This window comes from Anneissia japonica, unplaced genomic scaffold (assembly GCF_011630105.1).
Source record: "Anneissia japonica isolate Jap-2015-1 unplaced genomic scaffold, ASM1163010v1 scaffold199_len4679917_cov187, whole genome shotgun sequence".
Taxonomy (NCBI): Eukaryota; Metazoa; Echinodermata; class Crinoidea; order Comatulida; family Comatulidae; genus Anneissia; species Anneissia japonica.
The window spans coordinates 3,447,535-3,459,049 of record NW_022686322.1 but is presented as its reverse complement, the minus strand read 5'-3'; the positions used below and the strand labels follow the sequence as shown (position 1 = coordinate 3,459,049).

The 11,515-nt window shown below is 32.7% G+C and overlaps 2 protein-coding genes across 2 annotated transcripts in view; one reads left to right on the top strand and one right to left on the bottom strand.

Annotated features, from left to right (window-relative positions):
- LOC117116216 overlaps positions 1-3,863 on the top strand; it is a 9,205-nt gene extending 5,342 nt beyond the window's left edge. Inside the window, exons 9-14 of the mRNA XM_033260207.1 lie at positions 203-271; positions 564-646; positions 1,211-1,318; positions 2,123-2,264; positions 2,884-3,038; positions 3,300-3,863. Coding sequence (XP_033116098.1) covers positions 203-271; positions 564-646; positions 1,211-1,318; positions 2,123-2,264; positions 2,884-3,038; positions 3,300-3,516 — 774 coding nt within the window. The 3' untranslated portion in view covers positions 3,517-3,863. The remainder of the gene's footprint in view (positions 1-202; positions 272-563; positions 647-1,210; positions 1,319-2,122; positions 2,265-2,883; positions 3,039-3,299) is intronic.
- Positions 3,864-6,113: 2,250 nt separating this feature from the next.
- Positions 6,114-11,515, bottom strand: part of LOC117116204 (hydroxyproline dehydrogenase-like) — an 11,685-nt gene continuing 6,283 nt past the window's right edge. Inside the window, exons 5-10 of the mRNA XM_033260200.1 lie at positions 10,910-10,984; positions 10,449-10,595; positions 9,603-9,732; positions 9,264-9,414; positions 8,360-8,448; positions 6,114-7,946 (exon numbers count right to left, since the gene is read on the bottom strand). Of these exons, the coding sequence (XP_033116091.1) occupies positions 7,777-7,946; positions 8,360-8,448; positions 9,264-9,414; positions 9,603-9,732; positions 10,449-10,595; positions 10,910-10,984 (762 nt within the window). The 3' untranslated portion in view covers positions 6,114-7,776. The remainder of the gene's footprint in view (positions 7,947-8,359; positions 8,449-9,263; positions 9,415-9,602; positions 9,733-10,448; positions 10,596-10,909; positions 10,985-11,515) is intronic.

The window sequence follows — 11,515 nt, the reverse complement described above, 5'->3', positions numbered from 1 at the left end:
AAACCTAATGGGTTTTGATAAATTTACTCTGCACTACGGAATTTCCAATAAAAAAAAGAAAATTAATTAAAAAGACCATAGATTAAAAATAAGTAAGGCATAACATATTTTTAATTTATGTTAAAGCAAAACAACAGACTATTAATAGATAAACAAAAACATAAAACTATCAAAAAATTATTTATAAATTGGTTATTCATAGTTACAAGAAATGCAGGAAGTTTTGAAAACAAAATCAAGGCAAGTGAAGAAAGAGGAATTAATGTACAAGGTGAGGGATTCACTTATTCATGACTGAGTTCAATGTTCTCTACACAGCCTAAGTGTGACCCAAACCCAAATGACTTTATGCAACATCATCATATCCTAGATCTCTCTATTGTCACACAATCAAAAATAACATTGTCATCACCACAACCATTACGATTACTGTACCATCTCAGCTAATGCCAGCTCTCCATCTCCTCGAGTGCCATCGCCATCTATCTGTATGAATTTATCGTAATATAATTTATAAAAATAATGATAATTTAATATGACTGCATTTTTTGTTTTTTTTTTAGATAAAAAAGTACTTTTACGATGAACTTAAACAGGAATTGTCACAAGACCAATCCAGCTTTCATACATTTGATCCCACTCATCGTAAGTCAAGTGTTAGTCTGTTAATTATCACTAGATCGACACCAATTTCTGACTTTATCGATAAACAGTTTTTAAAATGCACTGCACATGTGACAAGAATGGCAAGTGGCAGAAACAAATGTTATTTATGGAATCAGAAGTACCATATTTACGTGATATTTGGCTAAAAATCGGAAAAATGATTGGAGACATGGAAAAAGCACAAGTTCTAGCAGTAATGCAGGATCGACAGTTGTTAGAAAAGGTTCTCGACGAACGGTTTGATCACCGCAGGCGAAACTGCCCAAAGAAGCATACTTCTGGGGTATGAAATGATGATGATGATGATGTATAGCGCAATAATAAATTAATTCTTGTTTATAATGTTGTGCACTATCTCCATATTAGTATTTGATTGATGGTTGTTTTGTTGTTTGCTAATATGTATTTATTTGCTTAGAGCTTTATTCATATAAAAACATATTACTTGTATTCATTATCATGGGAACATTTTCTTCCTTTTCTAACCTAAACTCACTCTATCAAAAACAATTAGGATATTAACTACACTACTATGTTTGTTAACAGCTATAGCAGAGCCATTCCACTCGCTAAATTCTGAAACCCTAGCCCCAGTTGTAAATGCGCAAGATAGACGTCTAGCAAGACTCCAACGTGAACAAGAAAGGCAGAGGTTTGTGTCACTACTTCTTTTGTCATCGATCAGTCTATCCTTTCCTAACCAAGTTTGGAGCTCTACTACTAGTATGCCTGATTATTATTATCATTTTTGTTTATGTTGATATTGTTGCTGCTGTTGAAAAGTGTCGTCTACTGTATGTCTCTGTCTATCCATCTATATATCCTTTCCTGCATTATAAGATTAGTGCTGTACTGTTGTTATACATTATTTATTTGTATTGCCCTGCTTTGAAAAAGCTTCCCCAAAATAATAGAATAAGTGCCCAAGTAATGAACACCACTCCTCTCAATACTGTTTCTCAATCTATTATAAGCTGACATTTCATATTGAAAAATTGATTATAAAATAATTGTTATAGCAATCAAACAAAGGAACAGATTTTGACTGTTTTTTTTTTGTTTTTTTTTTAGCTGATTGAACTATAAAACAAGATTTATAGGTATTCAAATAGTTTCATCTGGTTTAATTAATATTAATGTTTCATATTGAAAATTGAATAGGTTTATAGCATGGATTGCACAATTAACAATACAAGGGTTATAAAATAATTGTTATAGCATTCAAACAATGGAACAGATTTTGGCAGTGAGACGAAAGCTCACAGTAATTTAATATCTACTGTGTTTGGTTTATTAACGATAAAAACACTGTTCTACAATAACATTTATAGGTTATTTAAAGGTTGTATTGTTCAAATTTACACTTTGTGACGGAGTCAACTAATAATGCAGTGTGAGAGAGCTATAAATCCTTAGTTTGATAATTATATATTATTAATTATTTATCATTTAACAGAGAAATTGAAAAAAGAAACGATATGGAGAAAGAGGAAATTAAGCAGACAGCTAATCGAATACTGGTAGAGAAACTGGAGGAAGATAAAAAAGAGAAAAAACTGGAGTTGGAAAACCGCCATTTACAACAACAGCTGGAACAGGTTAATTATTAATTCATAATTTAACAATGTCAATGTTGAGTACAAAAATCTATTAAAAAGAATGTTCAGTAAGTTACAGTAGAGAAGTGAAACAGAGAGAGACTGTTTTGGAAGGCAAACCAGCAACTTTCATAATGGCACCAAACAAGGATTTTGAAATGAGGAGGCACAGAAGGTTGGATTGGAGATAAAAAAAAAAATTAAAAATTATTTCTATTGCACTTCTAGATGGCAGAACATTGCTCACTCAGACTTGAATTTGAATGTAGTTTTCTTTGTTCACCCTTAAAGAAAATTTTCCAATAATTTAGGTAGTTGGGGGAGGGGGTGGTGTGAGAAGAGGGTCTGGGCTGGCAGCAATCAGCCTATGCTTTATGCTTTGTCAATCATGTTTGATTACTTAAATCAAAAATGTATTAAACATTACTTAAAGCAAAAATGTATTAAACATGACAGATATTGTTGAGATCTTGCATGGTCGATCTTTCACCTCAGAGTAAACATCTTTAAAAATTGAGGTTGTTTGCAGAACTGTTTACTAAGACTATAACAATGCCGACAATATTAACAATTATAAAATTTATTTTACAATAATACCTTGTTAAAAATTTCTTTGCAGGAAAGGGAGCTGAGAATTAAGTACGAGAGAAGAGCACGCAGAGAAATTGACCGCCTTATAGAAGAGTTAAGATCTTCTAGGCATTTAGACTCACCCCCTCTTATACCAGAATCTAAAGTTCAAACACCTCCTCTACCAAGAATATCTCAGCTTAGGTATACATTACTATAATTCTTGTATGATTTTTATTGCAATTATAGATGGAATCCTCTGTCCCCAGTTTTTTCATACATAGTACAGGGGAGATAAATATTTACTATACTAACATCTTTAATTTCCTTTCGCTGCTGTACCTGGAAAAAGTGGATCATTCCATAATTTATGAGGTATAATCAATCAAAGGAAACTTAACACTACTTTGTTCATCCATCCAAGTACATATAGACAACTGAAATCAACTTTTTTTTGTATTTCAGTCATAACTCAATTAATCCACCTGTGTCACCACTCAGCAGAGGATCTACAGCAAAGCCAAAAAAAGATCTGCAGGAAAGATCAGATGAGCAGGCAGCAAAGAAAACGACTCTAGATGTAATTCAAAAGGTGATGCAGAGTTTTAACCACGGTATGAAAGACACAAGTTTCTTTGCTTTGTGCAGGGCCGCCAGAACCGTGCCAGCAGCACCGACTTAGGCCTGATCACTTTTCTCAATTCTATTGTTTTTTTTCAAATAAATATACACTGATACCTATATGAAGCTAGAATTAAAGAATTTAAAAATAATTTAAACAAAAATTCACCATGCGCTTGTTTTTGTATTGCCTATGTACATTCAACTTTTTGACAATCATTAGTTTTAGAAATTAAGATTGATTTTGAAAATCCTTATAGGTATAAATATAAAATAGCAATCAACTATTTATAACATTTCGGGGGTTGGATTATCACCACACTAAGGTGTACGGGTCAAGCTGGCACTGATTACTTGCAATCAAAATTAAAATCCCTAAAGTGAAGGACATTTATTTTTTAGGTATGCATGTGCTATTTCCCAGCAGAGGAGCCAATTTTTTTCACTATGGTTGAAGTGGGTATGGTATCTAGTCAGCTTCACTAGCTTTAAATCCTGGATCTGCCCCTGCATGAGGTTGAATATGGGTAGCTGCTTTTCAGGTTGCCAGCTGCCATTTCTGGGCATCTAGAGATGCCATATTTATTCACATCAAGCCCACCCGTTGGGCTGGGGTATATATGAATTCGATATCCCAACTAACATTAAATGTTGTGTCTGCCTCTTGTCTGTAAAAATAGGTCTACAGCGTTTATTTACGTCATAGAGATATAATAAGAATTATAGCTCTATGATTTACTTTCATTTCGATACATTTTATGTGCGCGAGCACGCATGACGTCGCCCTCAATCTTACGTTACTAGGGAGTGCTTGTTTGCATTTCAATACTCAAAGCGGTCTTAGGGAAGACTGTTTTATAGCAATGGTCTTAGAGACATGGCTTTAGTAAGACAGTCTAAGTGATAAAGCCGGCTTTATTCGATAAGTTAAGACTACCCGTTAAGACCATTTTATAGCAATCCACCCCTGATATTTGTCACACAAAAACTGGCAGTGTGGACAGAGTTTAAAAATTCTGCAGCTTCTTTCATTGTCCAGCTGCTGTAGAACTAGAAGCTTTATGACTCATATGAACCAAACCTTAGACAGATTTGACTGATACAGGTCTGTTGTGGACAGACGAAAGTGCGCCTCTTGGCAGCTGATTGGACATGATGTGACCATTAGGAAAGTTGTTCAATGAGTTAGTCCATGGCGGTGTGCAATACAGCCTAGTTACAGCTGCAAAGATGTGTATAAGAGACAGCCTGCAACTCTAACCGTAGCTTGTATTCGAGAAAACTAAATGTTCCAATGAGGATTGAATCTGAAGAGTCCCCATTCGGATCCAGTTGAGAGTGATATAGAAATATGTGATATAAAAATATATAGAAATAAAAAAAAGGGGGGAAAAAGAAAATTATATTCAAATTTAGGTCTTACAATGCCATTTCCGGCCATCTAGAGGTGATATACTGTAAACATTTTCTTACATCTCCATTTGTTAAAGACCCTTCCTGGGCCCCTCTATTTCAAATTCAATAACCAAACAAATAACAATGTGGTTATTTCAACTTGGAATGATAGCCAAGAATGTGCAATGAACTACCTAATGAATTAATTCAAAATATGTCGATACATTCATTGCAAAACAATAAATTACTACATGAATTTATTTCATTGACCATTCTCTTGCTTGGTTTATATATGTCTATATATATATAATTATTGTTAACCAATTCTATATATTGTATATATTTTTACTATGTTTGAACTGTACCACTTTGAAAATCAGTGCAATAGTGCTGAAAGAGCCTAAAGTGAAATAAATAAATAAACCATGGACTTTTAACATTTAAAATCCTTGTTCAAGCTGGATGAGTCACAACCCAATTATTTTGAAAATCTCTAGAAATTATATACAATAAAATATTTGAATAATAAATGTGCTGCAATTAATTTGATATAGAAATATATAGCTTACTTACATTTGTGTGTGTGCGTATACTTGTAGTTGAGTGTTTATAAGCCCACCCCTTAACATTTGATTCATTTTCATAATAACAACAACAATAACAATAATAATAATTTTATATAATGATTCCTGATGATGACATAATTAATGTCGAAATATTGAATCCCAACACGATGGCGTGTATTTCAATACTTGGAGTATGTATTATACTTTCTAATAATTTTATAACATTTAAAATCCTTGTTCAATTATATGATTGAAACATACACATTGTAGAATGTCAGGGAGTGCTGGTTCCCCCATCAGGGGGGGATAAAAACAATTATAGTGTATTTTCTACATATTATTAGTAGACTCTAAAATCAATTAAATAAGCCTTTGAAACCCTTAAATTGTTAACATTTTCGGGGCTTCGCCCCCCTGGACCACTTTCGAAACATTTTAATCGAAGCTCGACCACGCCCACATTGCTTTCATCGGGGGAAATGTGACCCCTCGTCAGGGACCTCGCGGCCCCCCCCCCTCCACCGTCTGGCAAATCCTGGTGCCACCCCTGAACATCTTGAAAGTGGCATCTCCGTTCTCGGAACCCCTGTAAAATCTAAATTCTACAATGTGTGTTTTAACAATGTAGAAATAAATTGCATTAAATGAATTGGGTATTGGGCTCTATTAAAACCAACAAATACCATCCAAAACATAATTTTCACTTAAAAGTATGCCTTTAATCAGCATGTATGTACAATAAGGAACAATTAAGCACCCATATCAAAAAACAGATTTCTGTACAATCCAGATGGAAGTGGCCAGTAGGGGTTCAGGCCCCCCCCCCACATCTTCCAGTGTTATGATAAGGTTGTCAGTCTAAAAATATTAATTTGTCAATTCAAACAACGAGATTACCAGTCTCTAATATTGTGTTCTAAAAGCTTTAATATAAATGTGTTAAAAAAAAATGGAATTTGGAGAAAAATATTTAAATATATACACACATATGTACAAGAACCAAAACAATTTACAAAATCGTGTTGTTTAAAAGATTGCAAAGTGAAGGAATAGCTAAACGATATCTAATGAAATTGCATTCCAGACTTTGAAGAAATTAAATAGTCACTAAATAGTCAAGATTACCGACTAACGTGCGGAACCGAGGGGAAAACAGGTGCTAGCCCCACCACCCCACCTCCACAAAAAAAAAAATGTTTAAACAAAAATTTCAAACTTCCACCCCCCAAATCAATCCGCTCGGTCCTCAACACACAGCATGGCCCCCTACCCATATTATTTTTCTCTTTATCTGCATCTAGCCCTGTCATTGATCAATGTAATGGTATGAAATATTCACTTGTTTGTAAACAACCCTAACATATGATATAGAACAAGTACGCGTATGTTTATACACAGAATATACATACCTAATGGCACGAGTTGGGTTGTTGCATTGAGCATAAATATAACAAGTCTAATATATCTGTTAAATAACATACACATACTCAGGCTGTATTTCAATTATTTTCTTTCTTTTTTTTTGTTTCATTTTGTATGTAAATTGTATACTTTCCTGTGTATTCCTTCACTTTGCTTACTATCTACTTGTAACCTTGTGACCATTATGATATCAATTAATAGTAAATAAACACCTCTATAATAAACAAGTTACTGTCCTAATCTTATACTGGTTATGGCTGCTATAATAACAAGGGTACTATGCAACTGTGTTAATATAATATGTTTTTTATAAAGTATACATTACGAAATATCAGAAAAGAATGTTTAATTACATAATTTTATATAAAAGAGAAAATATAAATACTGTAACGTATTTAATGTTTTGTATTGTTCTATTTTTGTGATATACCTTCCATTCTGTACTTTGCAGGCTTCTTGCTGCTGAATGCAAAAAAAAGGCAACAAGTCAAAATATGTTGTAGAAAAAAATTAAGTGAGTGTTTTAACTGTTGAGATTTGAGTTGGGAATTATAAAGCAGTATGGAAAAGTACACAAATTTCTTTAAGTAATCTTTGTGCAAGCGGATAGGCAGTACAAATATCTTCCTCCACCCGCACTTTTTAAATTTGCAAAAAAAAGCAAGTTTCCTTGCTAATGTGGCCATATACCCCTCCCCTCTAGAAATACTTGCATTTGTCCCTGAACCTGGAAGTATATAAAAAAAAAAGCGCAGACCTCTCCCGCCCTGTTTTCACTATCAAAACAGCTTCCTTGCTATTGTAACCAGATACCCCTCTCCTTCATTTGTATTTTACAATTTATGTACATCAAGGGCGATTCTTGAAAGCCTGCCCAACCAGTTTTTTTCTCCGTATCTAGCCTGGCAAAGACCGACTTCTTTTATTATTTATGTACATCAAGAAAGACTTAGCATCCTCTTCTTGAAAGCCTGCCCAACCAGTTTTTTCTCCTTGTCTAGCCTGGCAAAGACGGACTTGTTTTCAGCAGCCCTGCGTGACATATTCGGCATCACATCTCTTATTGGTCCATATGGAACTGACTTGTACACCAGATACCCTGCATCACCTGAAAGCAACAATAATTATAATTAAATTAAAAATATACATTTTTACAATGTTATAATAGGTTTTCAATTAAATAAAATTTTATTCATGATTTATAGTTTTCAAAAAAGGAACTTGTCATTTAGAACATTCAGAGTACAAAAAAAAATATATATATATATAAAAAAATCACCCAACTGTAACCTTGAGTTATGTGAACGGTTGTAGTTCTACAGCAATTAAAATATTTTAATAATTATACAAGAGTCCTCTTTTCCAGATTTTTTATAATCCTGGGTGAAGAGAGGCAAACATAAAATGTCTACACAGGCAAAAGACCAGTACTGGACTGAAAAAGCCCAAGACTTACTGTTGCCTCCACACTATATACTGTAATTATAAAATTGTCTTCTAAAGGGTAATTTCTTTTTTTACCTAGGTTGTAAGAAACATGATCGCACATGCCCAAAAGTTGTCCGAAGAACAATTGTCCAGAATCTTTTTCTATACCTGCTTCCTTCATTCTGAAAAATAATTATATTTTAATAAATAATTTTAATTCATCCCTTGCATTCTACTTAGTATTTTAAAATGTTTATGGATAGATGTTTGCAGCTACAGGATGCCGCTAGCAACACGCTGATGTTGTGCAAAACACCAAAGGTTTTGCAATACAGTATTGACTATAAGAAGTACAAGTACAGTAAAATATAAAAACTGTCAATAAATGTTTTTGTTCTGAAGAATTTTTTAACACTCCTAAAGAGGTATTATATTCACCACAACAAATCCACTACTACATTAGGCCAGACTTTTTTTTAATGTATTATACCTTATTTTAAAAGTGCAACCTCCAACCGCCAAAAATGATGATTTTGAATAAAAATAAAATTTCATTTTTGGCAAGTTAGTGCACCCTCTGCATTAAAAAATGGAAATTTCATTAAAAAAAATAAAATTTTATATTTATTGCACCTTGCACTCCCCTGAAATCTCTAAAAATAAGATATACATATTTCTTCCTTAATTTTATTAGTATTACTATACTGTTTTATTCATTAATAAAATTTTATTTCTATTTTCTCCGCCTAGGTGGTTTTAGAAAAATCATTTTGCTAAATGAGAAAACAATTTATTTGTTTTTCCACCCTCCTCTGACGACCTTTAAAAGAACAAGTTTGCGAAACCAAGTATATGAACAGCCTCGCCTTATTTTTGTTTATTATTTTAAGCTTTCCATTTAGTGACTAACACTGCTTTCCAAGGAAGCCCTGGTATATTATGTGAAAAATGTTATTACTTTCAACTTATGTAAATACATTGCAATTTGACAACTCACAATGCAACAGCATTTCTAACAGAGTTTTCATTATGTGTGGCAACCATTGTGATGAACTGTCCTCTGGGTGAATCACGAATCAATTTGATGGAGTACTCCACGCACTTATTATACATTGCGCTTGTATCGTCATATGTTTCATTGATAGGATCTGTAATTGATTTATGAAACAAAATAATAAATAACAAGCACTGTCTAATGTTCAAATTATCAAAGGCAAAGAAACATAATAACAGCTTAGTGTAGAAATATTTTAGTTGATATATCTATGTACTATATTCGATAGATGTACAATATCACAAAAAAATTAGCTAATTTTTCAATGGATTTGTACTGTACATTCAATGCCGTGCTTCAGGGCTAGACGTCGTTCATTTTCCATGTATGCGCCTCTAACAATCTTGTATCCAAAACCGAAGTTTGCTTTCTTTGCCAGCTCAACGTCTCTGCGTATATTGCTAAGGGTTTCCTAGATATAAAGATTAAATTTAGACCATTGGTCTATTGAATATATTATAGATTATTTATATAAAATTTACATTATTAAAATAATAGCATAGTGATGTAAGCACACAAATGGCCTGTTAGATGCTTTATATTTATTTCATTATGAAGAAGAAATACATTTCTTATTGGCAAATTTCATGGTGAAGAAAGGCGTGAAAAAAATAATTGTTTATTTTTTATTTTGCAGCAGTTTGTACTTTAATAGGCCAAAAATATAATTTTATTGTTATTTAAAATCATCATCACCACCAACAAGTGGCAAGTTCGTAACACAATGTATTAAAAATGTCTTGCCATATATTAAATCTAATAGTACAGAGTTTTATACTTGAGTAACAACTATATCTCTCCATTTTTAACATGCAAATATAGCTGTTTTTGCACCATTCTAGATGTATATTTTTAACCTACTGATTTTCTGGTTTACCCATGCTTGACCATGACTGTTTAAATTCTCTGATTATCAACAATACAATAAGGAAAATCACATAAAACATTAATTGAATTATGAGACTCTGAAAATGATTGAATAATCTTTTGAAACCCCTAAACTGTCATAGTTTCCACCGGCTTTAGTAAATTTAATATTTTTTAACTGTACATAGAAAGTACCTATCTTTTAACCTAATAAATTGATGAAATATATTGATTTGATTAATATGATCCAATGTCACACACCTTCAAGTATGCCTGATACGTGTTCCATATTAATGTCTTCTCACGGTTGAACTTTGACATCATTGAGACCACAATCATAGCCATTGCTGAGCGTAGATTGTATTGTTCTGCATCCACCATAAATGCAATGTTACAGTCAACAGATTTCTGGAAAGGAATAATGAGCTAAGTATTAGTATTTTGTTTTATATCTATGTGTAATTATTCTTTCTATCGTCTGTGTACAGCTCATCGTGTGCCATACAAAAGACGGGCAATTTACAATTTATCTCCTTCGTGTGTTTAAAATATTTTCCATGCATGTTTCTTATGAACAACAGAGATCATGTGCACTTTTTTTTTGTGCAATGTTCTTTCATCAGAACATTCTTTATGCACTGGGTTTGATGTGGCTTCCGATATTTGGAATATTTCCAACATGTTACATACAAAAATAAAAATATACTCTGTACTTGAATTACCTGAGCTAATCTGTTTAGTCTTTGTAATGCAGTCGATAATAACTTGTTTTCCTCTTCTGAAAGCTCAGGAATTGGCTGTCAATAAATAATAAATTAAATAAAAGTCCTAATATTTATTCAGCTCTCAGAATAACAAACAGGATATCAAAACATCAACATTACAAAGCGAATAAAAACAATGGTCCTACAAAAATTGTATTTAGATTCTTTTAAGAAGATTACGACATGAACAGAGTATGTGCATTTCGATACTTGGAGTATGTATACTATCTAATCTGAGATTAATGAGTGGACTTCGGTTTTTGGAATGCAGTACAATACACTAAAATGTCCTTTTTGAGCAGCCACCACTCATATAGCAGTGGCTGCCAAAGAAAGGGACAGGTGGGAGAGGCCTACTCCCTTATCACTATTAAATTTGGCAGAACCTATTAAAAAAGATACATTTTATGAAAAAAACAATACTCATTCATTATGAATTCAAAATGAGACAGTTTAAAAAAATAAAAATCAGCTTTTGCTGATTTTTACAACAAAAATCCTTATAATAATAAAAATACTGTAGCAATAGTAAATAATAATAATAAAAAAAACAATAATTATTTT